The 21,827-nt window shown below is 38.6% G+C and overlaps 1 protein-coding gene and 1 pseudogene across 1 annotated transcript; both read left to right on the top strand.

The window, feature by feature from the left end:
- Positions 1 to 351: 351 nt before the first annotated feature.
- LOC131303159 (uncharacterized) lies at positions 352 to 16,896 on the top strand (annotated as a pseudogene).
- A 2,289-nt stretch (positions 16,897 to 19,185) lies between these two features.
- Positions 19,186 to 21,290, top strand: LOC131302413 (UDP-glycosyltransferase 91A1-like). The gene has a single exon (XM_058329023.1). The coding sequence runs from the start codon at positions 19,593 to 19,595 to the stop codon at positions 21,057 to 21,059; it is 1,467 nt and encodes a 488-aa protein (XP_058185006.1). The 5' UTR covers positions 19,186 to 19,592; the 3' UTR covers positions 21,060 to 21,290.
- The last annotated feature ends 537 nt before the right edge of the window (positions 21,291 to 21,827 follow it).

Genomic DNA, 21,827 nt, shown 5'->3' with positions numbered 1-21,827 from the left:
TCCTTGCTATCAGTATCAATAATATGTGACCCATATTTTGCCAAATGAGTAAACTCGGCCTCATAGTCAGCGACTGTCATTGCTCCCCTTTGTTTCAACCCCAAATAATGAACATTTTGCATCTCTGACTGCCTGGGGGCATATATATTTCTTTGAATACTACAGGAAATGGCCTCTACTCCATTCCTGATTCCGCCTTCTTTTTCAAATTCCCACCATTCTTAACTCCCCTCAATATATTCGTATTGCCTACTCAGAGTTGGAGAATATTAAATCGCTTCAACATTTTCCTCTGGGTCCTCCTCCTCCGAGCTTGAGCTGACATTTACTATTGGCATAGGTTATCGACAAATGAACGGTTGTGCCCACTCGACTGGTGCAGAATATTCAATCGCTTCAACATCTTCCTCTGGGTCCTCCACCTCCGAGCTTGAGCTGACATTTACTATTGGTATAGGTTATCGACAAATGAACTGTTGTGCCCACTCAACTGGTGCAAGCGCGGAGGTAGAAGGCTGTGCAAGGGGAAAGATTGGGGAACCTCGGGTTGCACCCCTCTCTTATTTCCCAATAACTGCGTCTTCAAGCTGCTAACTTACACAACTTCTCATTCTATATTGCCGTTGTCATGTACAGTTATAAAATGATGATTAATTCCTACTTACTCCCTCAATCTCCTTGTACACTTTAATTTCCGCGTTTTGAGAACACAAAAAAAGACACTCCATCTCAACCGTTGAAGCCAATGGTTGAGATTAGAAGTTTACAAATAATTACTCCTGGCCGCGAAGAATTACTCTTGGCCGCAGAGAATTACTCCTGACCGCCAATAATTACACTTACCGCTAAGAATGACTTATGGTCTCGCAATTATGTGTGGTCAAGAGTAATTCTTTACGGCTAAGAATTCTCCGCGGCCATGAGTAATTATTTGTGAACTTCTAATCTCAACCATTGGCTTCAACAGTTGAGATGGAGTGTCTTTTTTTGTCTCCGGAACGCTCTTCTATATATATATTCTTCAAATTTGTACAGAATCCGTAAAGTTTTGATATTCTTCTCTCCAATTTTTTTTAAAAAAATCACAAAGACATTAATGTACAGTTGTTAGAAGTAAATAAACCCACACAACAATTATGTAATATGCGCAAAAAGTGTGAGCATTTTACTGAAATTAGGAGAATGAGCCTAAACTATTGGATCAAAGTAATTATCTATTGTAACAACTTGTCTTTTGTTAGGTATGGATGGATTCTACATCTTTGTGTTATGTATTATAGAAAATCAAGTTGGATAAGAAAATTAAATCCAATGTGGAAACAGAGGCACATGTATATTTTTCGTTGGTTTTCAACTTTCAACCCGATGAAGGCGAAGAACTGACTTAGAGTCCGTTCCAGAACGCGAAAAAGTCCTTATTTTTTAAAAAGGCAATTTCAAGCTCAAATAATATGGAGTTATTGAAATCTAAAAATATGCAATATGGATCTTGTTTGAAAGAACTCATCGAGATCTTTTATACGATGCAAAAAATATTGAAAATATATTTTTCATTTACATTATTTTTGAGTTTGAAAATGTGAAATAAGCTGGTTATTTTTTAAGAAGGTTTCTGGAACAGAGCCTTAGAATCAAGATGCAACAAAATCAATAGACTTGCTGCCACCAACATATTACAATGAATCAAATAACCAAATACTATAATTAAGCAATTAAGCAATTTTTTTTCCCTCCGTCACTCAACCAAATAAACAATTAGCAACCTCAACACATTTCAAAAAATGACAGGGCCCACACACACGCGCGTGTGTGTGTGGCGGTTCTAGAAACACCTATAAAAATATCTAAAAAAACACCCATCATCTATATATATATATATATATATATATATATATATAAATAGAGAGAGAGAGAGAGAGAGAGAGAGAGAGAACTAAATGTGTGTGTGAGAGAGAAAACAGTTTCAGAAAGTGTGTGCACACAGACCTTTTTAAAACAGATCGTGTACAGATCACGATGTGGGACCCACTATGGGTTTCACACAAACAATCCAATCCGTTTATTAAACGTAAAATATTTTTTTAAGGGACCCTGCAAAAAAATAGCTCAATCTGATACCTATTGGTGTTCGATTCAATCATCCAACTTTTCATTATCCTAAAATCTGAATGAAAAGTTAAATAATTGAATCGAGCATCTATAGGTATTGGATTGAGCTGATTATTATAGAGACCTTTGAAAAAATATTTTACATTTAATGAACGAATCGGATCATTTATGTGAGACCCTTAGTGGGCCCCACATCATGATCTGTTTAAAAAAAATCTGTGTGAGTAGCAGCTCCAAAACAGTTTTGGATTCAAAATTGGAATTCATTTTGGAATAAAAGTGTGAGGGAGAGAGAAATAGCCCTAAATCACAGTAATCGTTTTTGACTGATAACTGTTAGAAAAGTAAGAAAAAATCGAAATAAAGAGTCAAAATAAGATTATGAAACATCAATTTTAGTTTTTCTTTCATCCTTATCCTAAATATTCATTCTTTCCAAATATATTTCTAGTCTTACTACCTGTAAATCCCAATCATAAAAAAATGTGTACAAATCCGATGGTCCAAAATATAAATAATACAAAAACCGCTACTCCATAGTACTCCTATATTGATATAAATTCTCCAAAGCCAACACCTCGTAAGCATACATTCTTCAAAGAAACACATTCTTCCAAAGCCAACACCCTGTTACTAGTTACGAACATATTGCTGCTCGTTCCAGAAACTCAAAAAGTATTTATTTACTTATTTTCAAATAAGTACTTTTTTTTTTGTAATTTTCAAACTTAAAAAATAATTGATTTATTGAAATTTAAAAATATGCAATATGAATCTTATTTGAAAAATGATGCAAACAAGTATTTATTCGTAAACACATTATTTTTAAGTTTGAAAATTGAAAACAAGTACTTATACTCCTTCCGTCCGCCTTTGTTGGTCCATTATGAAAATTCATGAAAATTTTAAATTATTTTATCTTTCAATTTATAATATTTTTCATACTTTTGAGAACATAGAATAATAAAACTAACTATTAAGATCTATCAAACAAGATTTATACTGTATATTTTTTGAAGACCATATTAAAAGATATAAACAATTGAAAATGATACAAATTCCTGAAAGGGACTAACAAACACGGAAGTGAGGGAGTACTCGTACGGAGTATTTTTTAAAAATGTTCATAGTGTAAGAATTAAAATTCTATTTTCCTTTCTTTTTCATACGTACCAAACAAGGCGTAACAAAAAGACGAAATCTGACCCTCCCGCTTCTCTCTTCTCTGCTCCTCTCCACAGTCGACGGAGAACTCCAACTCTGCGGACGAAAGCCCCCCCTCTCTCTCTCTCCCGCGCTCTCCTTCAACTCTGCGAGGTATTTCTCTCTCTCTCTCTCTCTCTCTCTCTCTCTCTCTAACTACCTCCCCCCCCTCTACATGCACGCACACACCCCTGTACACCTACTAGCACTTTTAGGGTTGTGGCCAATGGAGTCAAGAAATCTATTATGTCACAGGACTGGCCACTAACTAGTTTGGAAAACTAGAATTTGGGGCCAGTAGTCAACCATATGGAATTGGGGGATGGTGAGTGTTGTTGCATCACTGTGACAACACTTTCCAAGCCTACGACATTCTACCAATCACATTGTCCTCTGATTCGTTAAGGTTATTTCACTACTATCTAGCAACTCTGACCATTGAATTTTATCGGTGGGATTCAGGACCAACGTTGGGAAACAACTTTTGGCAAATAGAGAACTCAAAACGCCTACTCATTTTGTATGTAGAAAAATGATGGAAACGTGTTGGGTTTTGGCTTATTTGATATTAGATAGATGTGAAATAGCATATAAGACACAGGTGGCTTATGAACAGGCTGCCTAATTTTGCTTCTTTCAAGATACCCCTAATTGAGGGTTTAAGGTGTTGTTTCTCTTAGCTTTTTGGGCTTCCTGGGTGTTTGTCCTTATTCCAAAAAAAATTCGTGTTTATTAGTTTTGCGCCAAAGTTTTGTAGATTATTGATTCGTTTCAACGAGAGGAACCGGAGAAGTATAAATTTTTCACTTTTAGCCGAATAGTTTTGAAAATATCCAAGATAAAGCCCAAAAAGCCTGAGTTTGACACAAGAATAACAAACACAAATGAAAAAAATTTGAATGAAGATGAAACTCAAAAAGCCCAAAAAGCTCCCAAAAGAGCTAATAGAAACAACACCTAATTTGATCACCAATTGGATGTTCAAAGTGTTTTCCTTTTTCTAACTTGCAAGAGCTGAATTGAAGGTAACATTGGGTGTGGGCCATGTGGCACTTGCAAATGGCCGAAGAAGGAGAAACAGTCGCTGCGAAGCACCCTTGTAGCTCATGGATTTATTTCTAGTATGTTTTTTACGACTTTGTGAATCTTGCATTGACCGTAGGGGTATGAATTATGTTATTAACTCGTAATTTAATTTATTTTTATGTACTTAAGAACAATGCAAGAAGATTAAGGAGAGCTTATTGGATAAAATGGTAAGTGCATAATTTAAAATTTTCTTAACACCCATGTTGATTAGGAACGTATAACTAGGTTTTTATTTTATTTTATTTTATCATTCCAATAATTGTAGTCAATAAGGCAAATTGGAGAGAAGTGGAAAGCTTTGGGAGATAGTGTGATGTGAAAGTATGAGAAAAGAGGCCAAGTTAAGTTCACAAAAGTTCACATAAGGCTAAGTTAAGTTCACAAAGTGGAAGTATGAGAAAAATGTTTGTAAATTCTTGGATGATTTACTTCAATACTTGGAGAATGATGGATGTGTCCCAAAAGTCCACACGCTATCATTGAAAAGACTCAAATGGCTTCTGGTTCAGCAATCAAGTAGTGTTGATTGTGGCTTGCACACTGCCAAGTACTACGGTTTGGAGCAATTTAAAAGGTCGTAACTTGGCCAAATAAACAACTCAGCAATACATGGCCAAACAATTACAAATTACTCGACGAGTGTTCAGATTAAAAGAATTTGAAGTTCACGAGTATTTAAAAGTTTAATATAGCAATGGATGAGAAACTAATTTTCAGAATTTTCAATCCTTATCGTCGTAAGCTGTCAGAGTCAAGGTAAATGGACACTATTGCCATCATTTACTATAGCAATGAATTCTGTCCTAAAGATGTTTTACACCTCTACAGACATTTTATGATTTGCAGGTATCAAAATGTGTGTGTGTGTGTGTGGTGTATTCATGTTAGTGTAACACATGTGCAACTTTTGTTACATGTTTCTCTCTTGTGAACTAAATTTTTTTTTTGCCTCAGCCAAGTAGAGAAGTAAGAAAGAAGGAAGGAATAAAGAAAGGGAAAAAATATTGAACAGAGGACACAAATAAAAAAGACTAGCAGCAAGTACAAAGGAGACAACACCACAAGCTGCACAGGATTGGTTTTTTAGGACAGAAGTCCTTCTGATTCCTTCCTGCAGCTTCCTGACATGAAGAGGAATATCTGAACCTTCAAGGGACCCAAAGAAGTTGTCCCTAATGGCCTGTGTTGCCCTATCGGTTACTAAGGGGCTTAAACTATAGATACCAATGGCTTCAAAACTGATCCAAACAACAGGCCACGAAGCTGAGAACCCCATTGGAGTCTGTCTACGAGAAGCCTTTGGCCTTTTTGAATCTCAGCTGAGACCCCCATTCCCACTCACAATTCCATCTCCACCGGAGTACATAAACCTTAATCAGGCGATCCTTTACGGAATTTTATGTGAACCCCATCTGGCCAAAGTTCATATTAAGCACTTACATGGGAAAATAACAGACGGATATAGTTTCTTCACCAATATGCTTACCGAGGTAGTTAATGATTTGTACTCAAAAATTGTAGATACAGCAAAAGTTCAGTTGATTTGGGTTACTACTGAAATGGTTTCAGTTCCAGCTATAGGAATTGATGGCTTGTTGGTGGCCCTGCTGAGGCAAATTGTTTCTGGAGATTTTACTGAAGGGAATTTATGGTTGTGTTCAGAGTTGGTCAGTCTTTTTTTGGCTAAATGGGATTGCTTATTAGAAGAAGAACCATTAGTCTTATCGAGTGCTCTTTTTACTTTTCTTCGGTTATTGGCCGATCATCATAGGTTATCAAGTAATTCAAAATTAGATGTCTTGAAGCAAATGGAGATCAAGTTTTGTGTCCGAATGTTTAGGGAGCAATTCCATCTGTGTTTCAAGATAGGAAGAGATCTTGTTCGCCTTTTACAAGAGTTGGTTCATATACCTGAGTTTGGAGCAATATGGAAGGATTTGTTGGTCAATCCTGGTGAATTCAAAACTAATGACTACCGTGATATTTCACAGCTTTACCTATCAAGGACTTCAAGTTGGTACTTTTTGCTCCGCATCACGCCAGAAATGGAAACCCAATTGCGATTTTTGCTTACACACGTGAATTTAGGGAGTCAAAAGAGGTACCAAGCTTGGTTTGGTAGGAAGTTTCTTAGCTTTCCAGAGAGAGAGACTCTTGTTGTTGACATTGTTCGATTTATTTGTTGTTCACTCCACCCACCTAATGAAATCATCCAATCAGCTGTTATCCCTAGATGAGCTGTTATAGGATGGCTATTGAAATCTCGCGGGAGGAATTATGTTCAAGCCAATGCGAAGCTGGCCTTGTTTCATGATTGGCTGTTCTTTGATGGAAGATTGGACAGTGTAATGAATATTGAGCCTGCAATCTTACTGATGGTGTACGCAATTCCTAAATACATTGACGTGACTCACACTCTTCTTGAGTTCTTGTTCCTTCTTATGGAGAACTATGATGTTGAGAGGAAGGATATGATTAATTGTGGGGTCTTATGAGGTTTCTGTATGCTTGTTAGAAAAGGAGTGGTTCGCTCGCTTGATATTTTTGATGCAATTTCTCCCTTTCTCAGACAGAGGCTTGTGGAGTTGTTTTCTGGTATGAAAGCAACTGTTTCCAATGAATTGCAGCCAGTCTTAAAGGTGTGCTCTTCGGATTTGGTAAAAGCATCCAGTGTGGAAGCACAAAACACAGTTACAGGGAACATGCATGAGCAATGAAGGAGTGGTCACCTAATGGTGCTACAGTATATATTTCAAACGAGCCAGTCACTGCTTGTCGTCTATTGCACAAGATTAGCAAAATTCAGGTTGATCCTCATAATTTGGTTTGCTGCAGATGTTATGTACATTGTGTTTTTTTTTTTTAATTGGTTATCTGAATCATTTTATCGGCCAATGATAATTTTGAAAGTTCTTTTTTTTTCTGCATGGATTACGTTGAGTACCAGTTCTGGAATCATGAACTTTATACGTTGAGTACCAGTTCAGATCAACAATTCGAGGGACACTTCAGTTACTCAGATTGGTTCTTCTGCTTTTGCAAGTTAAAAGTTCTTACCTCAGCAATATCAAATTGCTCACTCTGGGAGAGTTTGATTTCAAAAGCTGACTGTTGGCTTCACTCTACTGTATTGATTGGACATAGTAGAACATGGGACCCTCAACCCCTGAAATTTCATGTTGGCCAAAGGAGCTGACATTTGACTGGCTTCCTTTTAATGGTGCCCCCATAAGGCATTGCTTAGCCTGCCAAACGACATACGTAAGTCTTAATACCACTATTCATCCCAAAAATTTTGAGTCCAAGACTTGATAACCATTTTATGAAGCACTCATACATATATCGAAATAATGTGCTACCTCATTACATCAAATAGAGGAAGAAACAAAAGAAAACAGAAATCACTAAGTTTCTCTTTAAGTGATCAACAAATTCAATTCATTCGACTGGCTAGTAGACAAGATTGCAGCAACAAGACGAAAGCTTCTATTCTTAGGCTAGGTCTATGGTAGTTTGGAAGCTCTAAGGTATAGGCAAGAAATTACGGCAGAGAACAGCTTATGCATCACACAGCACACTAGTTTGTGTCCATGCAAGATGAGCCACTAGGAGATATCCAGACCCCTTTCAAGTTGAAACCCATAATTTTTGATATTGTATCGCTTCATCTGGCCTCTAATTAACCCTAGAAACACCATAAATATCTCTGTTAGAAATTAGGAAAAAAAGAACTATTCATCTATAGTTTCAGCATTTAAAAACCTTATAAAAGAAACAAATTCTTAACCATGTTCCATTTTGAAACCTCAGAAGTGTCGTCCAAAAGATAGAGCCTTTGTAAACATTGATCAGTCAGGTCTGATGTGCCAAGATCGAAAGCAAAGAGATGGCCAAAGACCACTAAAGGTGATGGGCATGGAAGTTGGAGAAAGGCAAACTTAGTGTCATATTCGTACATTGTAGATACATATGGGGGGGGGGGGGGGGGGGGGGGGGGGGAGGGAGAGAGAGATGCGGCCATGAGGGGTGAGATGATCGTACATGTATGTGGAAAGGTTTGACGAATTCTTGGTTCAATAGGAGGGGGTTTGGTAAGAAATAGTAACTCTATGTAGTTGTGGACGGGTTTTAGTATCTGAGGAAATTAAACTCTACTCTCCCCTTGTAAGAAACTCTGTCCCACATCGGAAAGAAATGGAAAGTTTAATTGGTATATAAGGAATCCTGACTAGGTATTATACAATCTGAGGTCAACTAGAATTTGAGCTACGTGATTAGGCTAAGGGTTAGCAACTCTGTTGGCGCTGGTCATTACACCCCTCCCCCACCAAGAAAAATTGTTTCAATTTCCCTGAGCGACTTTTTGATTAGGACAATGATACTGTTATTAACAACAAAACATCACTCTCCACCCACCCATCACTGTCGGCCGCTATTGCCACCCTTCCTCACCGTCCCTAACCCATTCATCATCATCCCTTACCCTTTCATTCTCTTCCCTTTCTCGGCGTAGAGGTGGGTGTACTATTATGCTATGTAGCACAGACACAGATACAGACATGGACACAGGACATAACAATTCTAAAAAAATGGGGATACGTACATAGTGGGGGACATGCCACTTGTATAAATAAATAAATAATTATATATATCTAATTATGACTAGGAAGATGCCCGACGAATGGAGAAGGAGCACCTAAGAACCTATCTGTAAGAATAAAGGGGATATTCAAAGCTGCAACAACTATAGATGTATTAAATTGATGAGTCATACGATGAAGTTGTGGGAAAGAGTTATTGAATATCGCTTGAGGATGGTGACTACGGTGTCAGAGAAATAGTTTGGGTTTAGGAAGATCAACAATGGAAGCTATCTACCTATTAAGGAGATTGGTAGAAAAACATTGAGCAAAGAAGAAAGATCTCCATATAGTTTTCATAGACTTAGAAAATGCTTATGATAGGGTGCTAGAGACATCATATGATGGATTTTGGAGAGAAAGGGAGTGACCAAAGGGTATATCGAGTTGATTAGAGACATGTATGAAGGTGCCGTTACTGCTATTAGATCACCAGTAGGGGAAACGAGTGAATTTTCAATCACCGTAAGATTGCATCAAGGGTCAGCCTTGAGCCCATACCTCTTTGCCTTAATTATGGATGAATTGACTAGACAATTTCAGGAGGATATCCCGTGGTGTATGATGTTTGCAGATGACATTGTCATTGTAGATGAAACCGCTAGAGGTGTTAATACGAAACTAGAAACTTGGAGGGAAACATTAGAGTCAAAAGATTTTCGGACAAGTAGGAGTAATACCGAGTATATGGTATGCAAGTTTAGTGGTATCAGCAGTGCGCATGAAGAAAGAGTGATGATCTAAGACTAGGAGATACCAAAGAGTGATCATTTTAGGTATTTAGGCTCAATTATTAGTAAAGATGGAGAGATTGCTAATGATGTGACCCATAGGATCCAAGTGGGGTGGCTCAAGTGGAGGAGCTCTACTGGTGTACTATGTGACAAGAGGGCACCTACAAAATTGAAGACCAACGATACTTTACGGGACAGAATGTTGGCATATTAAGAAATAACAAGCGAGTAAGATGAGTGTAACGGAAATGAGAATGTTGAGGTGGATGTGCGGTAAGATTAGACGAGACAGGATTAGAAATGAAACGGTTCGTGAGATGGTAGGTGTAGCATCTATAGAGGAGAAGTTCAGGGCAAATAGGCTAAGGTGGTTTGAGCATGTCTATCGTAGACCACGAGATGTAGTAGTTAAAAGAGCGGATAAGATAGCTTTGGGTAGTAATGCTACGGGAAGGGGTAGATCTAAATTGACATTAGATGCTGTTGTGCGCAAAGATATAAGTATAATGGGTTTGTGTGAACAAGTGGCTCTTGATAGAGCTCAATGGAGGAAAATAATTCATATAGCCGACCTCAAGTGATTAGGACATAAGGCTCGGTTTGGTTTGGTTATATATTCTTTTCTTCCATTGCATATGAACAAATGAGCTTTCAGTGTATATGAACCATTTTCTGTTCCTTGTAGACACACACACACACACACACACACACACAGTTCCCATCAGTTAGGGGCGTCCTTATTTTACCAAAATGCTCGCGGGTAAAAATAAGCTGGGTTGGGTAAAAAGAGCCTCGCGGGTCACCCAGGTCTAACACGCGGGTCTCCTCTTCCTCCAACTGTACGATTTCAGCTCATTCAAACAGAGAGAGAGAGAGAGGAGAGAAGAAGAGAAGACGAACACGAAGAAAGAGAAGAAGAAAAAGATCGAAACGACGAAGTACAAGAAGATCGAAGAGACGAAAGGTATCTCTCTCTGTGTGTTTGAATCTCTCTCTCTCTCTCCATTAATGTTAGGGTTTTCTTAATGTTAGGGTTTTCTTTGTTAACTCAAACAGAGAACATGAAAAGGAAGACACGATGAACGAAGAACAAATCGAACCCACGCTTTCCTCATTTCTCAGTCTATTCCCCTTCCCCGATGAACGAAGAACAAAAGGTAGCTGGGTAGATAAACTTCACTGTCTATCTATTTAACTTGTAATTCTACAAAAATATACAGAATGTCAAACTAGAGGAAGCACAGAATCTACAAGGCTGCCTTGCATGAAGCTATATTAATAAATATAGTGTCCGGTACTATATTAATAAACACTTTATTTTGAGTTTTTAGATCTAACTCAAAAAACAAAAACAAAAAATCTAACCTGAAAAAATAAATACAGCCAAAAAAATTACAGAGAGAGAGAGGAGAAATAGATACCAAGTTCGTGTTCGATTTGTTCTTCGTTCATTTTGAGTTAACAAAGAAAACCCTAACATTAATGGAGAGAGAGAGAGGTTCAAACAGACAGAGAGAGATACCTTTCATCTCTTCGATCTTCTTGTACTTCGTCGTTTCGATCTTCTTCTTCTCCTTCTTCATATTCATCTTATCTTCTTCTCTCTCTCCCCCTCTCTCTCTCTCTCTCTTTGTTTGAATGAGCTGAAGTTGTACAGTTGAAGGAAGAAGAGACCCGCGTGTTAGACCTAGACAACCTGTGAGGCTCTTTTTACCCAACCCAGCTTATTTATACCCACGAGTTGCTTCCCTTTTATCACATCCGTTGGATAAGATCCAACGACTTAAAACAGACTTCCGCATTTTGGTAAAATAAGGACGCCCCTATCTGATGGGAACTGTGTGTGTGTGTGTGTGTGTGTGTGTGTGTGTATATATATATATATATATATATATATATATATATATATATAGAGGAATTTTCAAGTGAGGGATCCCTCATTTTGTTAAAATGAGGGGACTTTCATTTTCCGATCAAATTTTGAAAATCCGAACCGTTCAATGTGTGCAGAGCGTAATTTTAAGGGTCCCCACGAGAAATCAGCAAAAAAAATGACCCGAAAGGGCGTCATCCGAGCAGCTTTTTTTGAACCGTTCAATGAAAACTACTCGGATGAAGCCCTTCCCGGTCATTTTTTTTGCTGATTTCTCGCGGGGACCTTTAAAATCACGTTCTGATCACTTTGAGCTACTCGGATCATCGAAATTCAATCGGAAAGAGGAGTCCCGCATTTTAATAAAATGAGGAGTCCCTCACCGGAACCTAACTTATATATACACAATCAGTCTCAAATGAGGTGGTCCGCATTTTAGTTAAAATGCGGACCTTTTCATTTCTCTCATTTTCTGATCGAATTTCGATGATCCAAGCCGCTCAATGTGTTTAGAACGTGATTTTAAGGATACCCGCGAGAAATCAGCAAAAAAAAAGATCGGGAAGGGCTTCATTCGAGCAGTTTTTGTTTGAACCGTTCGATAAAAAACAAACAAAAATTGCTTCAATGAAGCCCTTCCCGGACATTTTTTTTGCTGATTTCTCGCAAGTACCCTTAAAATCACATTCTGAACACATTGAGCGGCTCGGATCATCGAAATTCAATTGGGAAAGGGAGGTCTGCATTTTATTAAAATGAGATAGTCCTTACGGGAGACGGACTCATATATATATATATATATATGTATAGAGAGAGAGAGAGAGAGAGAGAGAGAGAGAGAGAGAGAGAGAGCTCTTGGTCGACTGAGGGCTTTGGAACGAGGAGTCGACTGGATCGATCGATATAGAAATTTAAGTTATAAGGCATAATTACAGCTCAACCCAAATGTTTTGAATAATTTTATTATTTTCATATTAACCCCCAAAAATTAAGAATATTATATTTTTACCCCAACCGTGTCCCTATCAAAAAATAATAAAAATTATTGGACATGCCAAAATGCCGCGTCCCCATGTCCAATACGTGGATACAGCGCCCTTTTGGAGCGTTGGTGCTTCATAGCTGTTATGAATGGTATAGAAAGGGAAAACAAATTATGTTTTGGAACTTTTTATTAGGTGGAGAGAGAAATCGGTGTAGCGAAGAAGAAAAGCATTTAGACACACCCTTTCGCCTGCCTGTCCGTTACTTGACTTGATAGGTAAGCTATTAAAACACCCGTGGTGTAATTTAAAATATTGATTCTTCTCTCCACTATATAATGTTTGGGTAGGGTTTGTCATTGGCATTCTTAGTCTCATGTTAACCCGTATCCTTTCTCAACTTGAGGCCATTGCGGCGGCCTCCAGATCATCTATACCTTTCGTCCTTTGTGAGGTCTGGACTGCAAAGGGTAAGTGCTAGCTCTTTGATATACAGTTTACCAGATCTGTAATTTTTTTCAAAGTTTGTCAAAAAAAATTAATTTTTCATTGATGCTCTTTATACCTATTCATTTTCCTCAGTTAAGTAATACATTATTGTATGCATACTACTTTTTCTCAGTTGTGTAATACATTCTTGTTCTTCCCTCGAGTTCTTTGATATATTTTCCAGATCTAACAAAACATACACCGAACCTGGTCAGATGCTCGGTTATCAGAATCATCCAATTCCTTATACGTATTGCTTAATTTTGTCTGATACACCATGCATCCAATTTGGAGTTGAATCAATGAAAACAAGAATCAGTGAGAATCGTGTGATTCAGTTTGTATTGCATTGCACAGTTTCTTTGATAGCTTAAGAAAAGAAATATCGTGAATAAATTCATTTGGTTCATTTATCTCTCTTTGGTGATTAAAGTTTTTCATTCTTAACTTCTTGCATGACTGATCCTGGAATTTTGTATTGTATATATCATAAAAGATATATCCAGTAATTCAACAAAGGTTAGACACCACGACAAGGCCCCGATCCACATCTTTTGCCTTTGAGTTGTTATGTACCTGTTACATCCCGTGCTCATCATTGGAAATAGGTTTGCCATTGATTTCTATATTAAATTTCCTATTTCTAATGAATCTGCAATATCTATTTGTTGAGACATAATTTATAGTATTTCAGAGAGATCCACTGAATCTTTACGATTCAAGACTTGATCTGGTTCGATTCAGGAAAACGGTTAATTTTATCTAAGATTTGCTATATAATCGGGCATAATGGTTATTCTATTTATTCAAAATCTTTCACTGTCTTCGTTCCCTAAATTAATGTAATGCATTTTAGTCAGGTGTGTAATGAATGTGCATTTGAGTTAAGCATGTTGTGTTTATTGTGCCAAGACTAGTTGGAATGTTTCTGAAATCAGCACAAACCTGCTGAATCAGCTGCTAGGAACTTCAACTAGTCAATTTGTCCATTGATGGAGTAAAGCCAAAGTTGTCAAGCTCATTATTTAGATTTGCTTGAACAATGGGATTTTGTTCTTCAGTGTCCAAGATCATTCAACTGAAGTGAAAGTAATCCACACCTTTTGTTATAGAGTTTGTTTCAGTCCTTCGAACTTGTCCCGGATTCTGAGTTCTCCAGCAGAGTGTCTATATGTATCGTGTATGATTTCTTTCTTCTTTTTTCTCATTTTCCTTAAAGCCGACCCTAATGAATGACTCAGGAGATCATTGAATTCATTCATTCAAGCCTTGGGTTTCTTTCTTTACGTGGTCGTTTTCCTTTTTATTGCTGTGCCTACAAATAAAACTTGCTGCAACCTTGACAAGAAAGATCATTCAACAAAAGGTGAGATTAATCCTCACCTAACGTCATTGGGTACTCTTAATTCCTTCAATATTCCCCTTGATCCCTATTCTGAGTTTTCTTGGGTGCCCTCATTTATTGTGTTTGATTTGTTGGTCCTTTTTTCGTATTCAAGCCTTAAGTTCCTTTGCATAATGAAATAAAACCTGCTGCAATGCTTCATTTTTATACGAGGGTCCTTCCCTTTGTGAATTTTTGTATGCTTATTCTTTGTGTTTATAATTCTTCTCTATCTGTCTTTGCTAAAGATTAGATTCTTATGATGTTTTCTTTGTGATTTGGGAGCTGTGAGATCAAATGATGGTTCATGTTCCTAGCATCCACATATTTCTTGGGGATGTTTTTTCTACTGTTATGTTATAGTAAGCAAGTTGATCGGGCTGTGGCCCACGGTTCTTGGTTTCTATGTACGAAAAGTTTTTTAACAGTAATAGATGAATTAGTTTAGCTCATTTACATGGACTTTTGAATTTGAAAACCTAGTCATCCTGCCTTCTTTATAGTTAGTTCAACAGACTGGGTTCAATTGTTAGAGCTTGTTTCACATTGGTTAATTAAAACTTGTATATGATCATGGGCGGCCTCTCCACTCATTGCCAATTGGTTTGAGTTGGATGCTTTAACATAGTATTGGAGGTAGGCTTTTGGACAAGACTCTTGATTGGTTGCCCCATTGTTTGTGCCATAAGCGCACCTTGTTTGTTGTGATCCCAATATTATGGATCCTTTGTTTACCTCTCCACTTGCGAGTCCGGGGTTGTATGTGCGGGGGAGTTTTAGAGCTTGTCCCACATTAGTTAATTATAACCTTCAAAACTAATATATGAGCCTGGACGGCCTCTCCGGTCATTGACAATTGGTTTTGAGTAGGATACTTTAATTATAACCTTCAAAACTAGTATATGAGCTTAGGCAGCCTCTCCACTTATTGCCAATTTGGTTTGAGTTGGATGCCTTTCCAATCCTTGTTTCATCTCTTTTTAGGCACTTTTTGGACTTCAAATCTTGTTTTCCTCCCTCCATTAGGTGTCTTGTCATCTTTAAAATCTGGTTGATCGAGTTCTTCTATTGACCTACACCATCTCGTGGATAATTTTTTTGCTTACATTACAGGACTCATGAGCAAGAAAGGAAGAAGACACTGACAGACAGTGCAAAATATCCTTCGGACTCTCATGTCGACATATGAGTCGTGAAAATATCTGAGCAACTGCTGGGGAGACTATTTGGCCCTAGAAAGAACATGGTGGGGCGAACAGTTCATGTAGCTGCCCCAAATAGTTGGATTAAGGTTTGTCAACTTGGACATCACAACAACTGAAAATTGTTATAACAAAACGAGATTCAAGCTGATCAAAAAAAACAAAAACAAAACTGGATTCAATGAATGCTGCCATAATGCATTTTAGCTCTTCGCTCAAGAGTGTTGAATTTAGTGTTGGACTAGTGATGATGCTCAATTCAAAAAGGCTCATTTCCTACTATTTGGGGTCGGCTACTTGAATCCTATTTCCCCATTGTGCTTTGTCTTTGGCTATAACTACCCTAGCAGTTGCTCCTATATTCTCTCGGTTTGTATGTGTGAGACTGTCAATCAACTTGTGAGTTCATGGACTAGCTTTGGGCATGGAGCAATTGTTCTACGTGAAGATTTGCTTCTTTGCGTGAAAGGGAATCTTGGTGATATACAACACATCTAGGATGGATATTTGCTCTGAAAGATTTCTGCGATTTCTGCTACGCTTCGTTGCAAACAAGAATTGCTTATAGCACTCTGAAGGTATGTCTGAATATTCATTTGGCAAATGATTTTGAAAATCGACTTTGTTATAAATGCCCTCAAAAACTTCCCTTTAGAGTTCAAAATTACGCATGACTCTGTTGGAATTTACCCATGTGGGTGATGGTGATAGCTTGCCAAGAGTCAAAGATTGAGCAGCATAAATGACTCTGAAAGATTTAGGCATGCTCTGGAAGATCTTGGCATGGCAGAGCATTTATTGCTCTGGGAAGATCTCTGATATCTTACGCATGGGCTGCTGAGATTACAGCTGCATTTGAGGCAGCCAAAGGAGACTTTGAGACTGCCAAATTTGGACCTTTGATACCTCAGGCGTGCAAAGAGCGGTTAATGCTCTCGGAGTGTTTTCCCTGATTTCTCCCTATAAATACTGATGTATTTGAGAGGTTGATGAGAGTGGGTAGCAAGAGAGAACAGAGAGTAGAGAGTGTAGAGCTGTGAGGGCTCCTCCATTAGGAGGGAGCCAGGCTCCTCCGTTGAGGGAGTGATAGTGAGGCTATTGTATTGAGTGTGAGTGATTGTAATCCTCCTCTACAGATAGTGAATCCTTTGTCCTCCGCGGATGTACCCGTTGTTTTGGGAAACCACGTATATCTCTGTGTTGTGTGTGATTGATGGTTGTCGTGTGTGTGTGGCAAACCTGGGGCACAACAGACTCAACTTCAAAGCACAACAGAAAATAAGTGTTGGAGCATAGTTACAACTAAGTGAAGTGCCAAAATCATTATCGTATTCCAATGCGGATAAAAAAAAAAATTATCCTATTCCAATCCTTTGGATGACCAATATTTGGGATTTTTATTCAGGGACTGGAACTTGATTTAATTAAGCTGCTGGAAGTTTTTCATTTCTCGATTTTTGCTGGAAAGCTTGCCAATGACTTGCTCTAAGAAGTTTGAATCTTCACGAAATAGCAGCTACATTAGAAGCCTTTCAAATGATTTTGTTTTGCAGGGTTGCTAAACAACTAACAAACTTATTTGTGTTTTCCAGCAGTTCCATAAGACATTAGATGAGCGTTTGGCAGGTAAACTCTGATTAGTTTCTCATCCGAATTGCTCAAATTGATGAACCAGATTCATAGTTGCCAGAATCTCACGATTTTCAATGGAATATTTTGACCTAATCCAATTCAAATCCTCTCCAATGGGAGTTTTGTTATGTTTGCAATCTTTGGAACCGATGCACGTTGTGGATTAACCTTATGATTCACACTTCGGAGATGATTCATCTGTTCTAACAGTCTTTTATTTTCAGCAACCAGAAATACCACCCCACCCCCAGTACCCCCCACCACCACACCATTTTATTTATTTATTTTTTCTTTTAGCTTTCACCTCTCCAATAAAAATTTTCCTGAGGACTTTTTGGGCTTCGAGTGTGGATGGACTGAGTTTTGAATAGACGAGTTGTGTGCGGTAGATGAAATTCATTGCCGGTTCTTTTTGCCTCATCGAAGAGGACTTCACAATCTTCTCAAGAGATGTAGAAGTAGTGACTGCGGTGCTCAAACGTAAAGAACACCGTTGAAAATAGAAATGCTCGGGATTTCCATTGTCGAAAATAAAACTTACAACTATGAAGTTGCTAGAATTGAAATATAAAGTTGCATGAAAGGAAAGATAATTGAAGGTGCTAGAGTTGGCTAGACCTTTGGAAATTGAAATAGATAAAAGAAGAGCATTTGGTATATACTCCATTATTGTTTTCCCATGCACATAATGTTATATACTCCATATTTCATTAATTTAAAATTTTGGCATATGATTTAAATGGCTTTGGATCCTTTTTCTGGCACACATTCTACTTCATTGTTTAATAGATATTTCATTTACTCCATTGCCTTTGGATCTTGCAGAGGAGCATACACTCATGCTCATTTATTGCCTTTCCTGCCAAAGCCTTAAAAATTCTCACCGATTTTTCCATTTCCTTCTAGCTACGCACTGAGAAACTTTTATGTATAATGGGGATTTGGAGGGGTGGTGGTGTCCCCATGCGGTCTGTCTTCAATTTTTTGGCCATTTTTTGAGTACACTTTGATGATCGGTTCCATTCACTTTGTAAATCTTGACGATAACATTAATTGTACTAAAATTGTGTTCATTAGATTTTAGTAAATACGTGATCAGCACACGTAAAAATTGCAGAAAAACAAAAATTGGGTTGTGATTCAGTGTGTTTTTGGGTCCAGTTTCTGTTTCTCTTCAATTTTCATGTGTGCCAATCATGTATTTATTGAAATCCGATTAACATGATTTTCAGTAGAATTATTGTTCTTGTTGAGATCTACAAAATGAACGGAGCTGATTATCAAAGTTTACTCGGAAAATGGTCGAAAATTGAAAACGGACCAGAGGAAGACACCACCACCCCTCCTATACCCGTTATACATAAAAGTTTCTCGTCATGCACTATCTTTTCTTTTAAATAGGGTTGGCTTCTTCCCCTTCCGGATTCAGAGAAGAAAAGTACACACGCATTTCTGTAGCAACAAAAATAGACCTATATTCACTTTGCTTCCAGTTTTGCATTTTACTTCGAAGCTACTCCTATGTTTTGATTATGGGTTCGTGATCGAGTAAGCTTTAGCTGCACACAAAGCTTCTCAAAGGATCGTTGAATCTTGGGAGTCGAGCGTCATCCAACACAGTACCGTAGAAGGGGAATAAGCCAACCCAGTAGCGTAGAAGAGTAAGCTTTAGTTTATGGTATTTCCTACTAGTCTGTCAATTTTTATCCAACAATAATGCTAAGGACCCACCTCGGCACTTCCCACCTATTTTGGCTCTGAAGTGAAACAAAAATTGGTCCTTTTTGTCAAGTATTTCAAAAGTAGTCCAGCTTACTTTAATGGTTATTCAACAATCTATAACGTGTTCAAAGAACAAAACACAACGAACTGACTTTGTGGCCCAGCACTAGAAAGAAAACCATAATGGTTCTTCACACAATTCCAACCACAAATACACGCTTAGAGGTTGCCCCAGTGGCAAGGGATAGTGTCAGACTTAGGGAGCAATTTCCTTGATCTGGGATTCGATTTTTCATTGGGTAAGTACATTGGTATTTAAATGGGGGGCCGCGGCTCGTATGCTGTAGCTAGCTCTCCCTAAGGGTTGGGTTGCATAGTCGAGTCCATTTAGTGACCTAGATGTAGAGCTGTTCCTCGGTTACTGAAAAGGAAAAAAAAAATTCCAACCACAAATATTCCCACCTCCCGTTAGCATATACCCTTATCATTTCTCTCTTCCAATTTATATAGCAGAGCTAGATCGAACAGGATTATGGCATTTCAAACATTGGAGTCCGAATCTACTAAGTCACCCATGGCCAAAGATGATACTAAGCTACACATAGTTGTGTTCCCATGGCTAGCTTTTGGCCACATGATTCCTTTCCTAGAACTCTCCAAGCTCATAGCACTGAAGGGTCACAGAGTCACCTTCGTTTCCACTCCCAAAAACAGCGATTGTCTCCCGAAATTACCCCCGAACCTATCAGCTCTCGTTACTTTAGTGAAGATTCCTTTGCCCCAAGTCGAAAAACTCCCCGAATACGCCGAGGCCACGATTGATTTGCCCTATGACAAGGTGAAGTACCTCAAAATGGCCTACGATCAACTCGAACAGCCCATCGCTCGACTTCTACGGGACTCTTCTCCCGATTGGGTTATTTACGATTTTGCCTCTTACTGGGTAGGCCCTGCTGCGGCCAAACTTGGCGTTTCAAGCGCATTTTTCAGTATCACTATTGCTGCCACGTTCTGCTTTCTTGGTCCTGCGCAAGGTTTAATGGGAATGAGCGGTGACAGTCGCACGAAACCTGAGGACTTCACCGTCCCGCCGAAGTGGGTCCCCTTTGAATCCACTGTCTCATTTCGATTATTCGAGATCAATCGAATATTCGATGACATCACAGGGGATGATGAGAATATTCCCGCAACGTATCGTTTCGGAGCGGCTATCGACGGCTGCGATGTGGTGGCAGTCAGAAGCTCTTGCGAGTTTGAGCCTGAGTGGCTACAACTTCTTGAAGAGATTTATCAAAAACCGGTTATTCCAGTGGGCCAACTTCCTCCAATGCCCCTAGATCATGATTCTGTCGACAACGACAAGGAGTCGAAAACAATAAAAGAGTGGCTTGACAAGCAGCCTAAAGGGTCGGTGGTCTATGTTGCGTTTGGGAGCGAGGCAAAGCCGAGTCAAGATGAACTAACAGAGATAGCTCTAGGGTTAGAGCTAGCTGGGTCTCCGTTCTTTTGGGCTCTAAGGAAGAAACGTGGCTTAGCTGATACTGAGGTGGTCGAGTTACCAGACGGGTTTGAGGAGAGAAACAAGGGACATGGAATTGTGTGCACGAGCTGGGCACCTCAACTCAAGATACTAAGTCACGACTCAGTGGGTGGGTTCTTCACTCACTCGGGGTGGACCTCGGTGGTGGAGGCGATACAGTTCGAGAAGCCTCTGATTTTACTTGCGTTTTTGGCAGGACAAGGATTGAATGCGAGGGTTTTGGAGGAGAAAAAGATGGGCTACTCGGTGCCAAGAGATGATCGAGACGGGTCATTTACGAGAGACTCGGTGGCTGAGTCACTGAGATTGGTGATGGTTGAGGACGGGGGAAAGGTATACAGGGATAAGGTTCGAGAGGTAAAGGAATTGTTCGTTGACAGAGATATGCAAGACAAGTATGTGAATGGGTTGCTGGATTACTTTAAAACGCGTAAACGAAGGGCACAAGTAGCAAAGTGAAAATATATATTCACAGTGGAAGAAGGGTACTGATACTGATATTATTCTCTGCTCTGGTACTGATACTCCCTTCGTCTCTTTTTTTTGTGTCCAGTATTTTATTTTGGGTTGTCCCTTAATAAATGTCCATTTTGTAAAGTTAGGGGGGTAAAAGTTGGTGTATTGTCTATTTTGTCCTTAAAAGTAAATTTTATTTTGAAAAGTTTGTGAGTAAAAGTGTAAAGTTAGGGGGGTAAAAGTTGGTGTATTGTTTATTTTTTCCTTAAAAGTAGATTTTATTTTGAAAAGTTAGTGAGTAAAAGTGTAATGATGATGTGTAAGTAGGGAAAGTGGAGGAAAAAGTTGATGTGAAAGATGTAATGATGATGTCTTTTTAATAAGTTGAAGTTACGAAGCATGACACTTAAAAAGAGACGGAGGGAGTATTATTTTTGAATCGTTTACAAGTTTGTTTTATTTTCTGGTAAACAAACTTGGGTTAGTACAACTCTAGGGTAAGGAACTCCCAAGATATCATCAAGAAGTTTTCCTTCAATAACAGTAGGACTATTGCTAAAAATCACTAAAGTTTCGCCTTGATCATCCCCTGCCAATATTACCATAGGGTCGGCGCATCGATTTCCTTCTCTATAGGTATGGTTAATTGTCTGAATACCCAACTTCTGCATCAATAACCTGCAATCATGATTGATGTGACTACTATGTTGATGTGCAGCAAAAGTTCCGATAATCAAAGCAATGGCCGCCTTTGCGTTTGTTTTGTAGGGT

Source organism: Rhododendron vialii, chromosome 10a (assembly GCF_030253575.1).
Source record: "Rhododendron vialii isolate Sample 1 chromosome 10a, ASM3025357v1".
Lineage (NCBI taxonomy): Eukaryota > Viridiplantae > Streptophyta > Magnoliopsida > Ericales > Ericaceae > Rhododendron > Rhododendron vialii.
Note: the sequence above shows the minus strand (reverse complement) of the source record. Positions and strands in the feature narration are given on the sequence as shown.

Coding starts and splice junctions, on each gene's coding strand:
- LOC131302413 (XM_058329023.1), top strand. CDS start 19,593: ATGGCATTTCAAACATTGGAGTCCGAATCTACTAAGTCACCCATGGCC.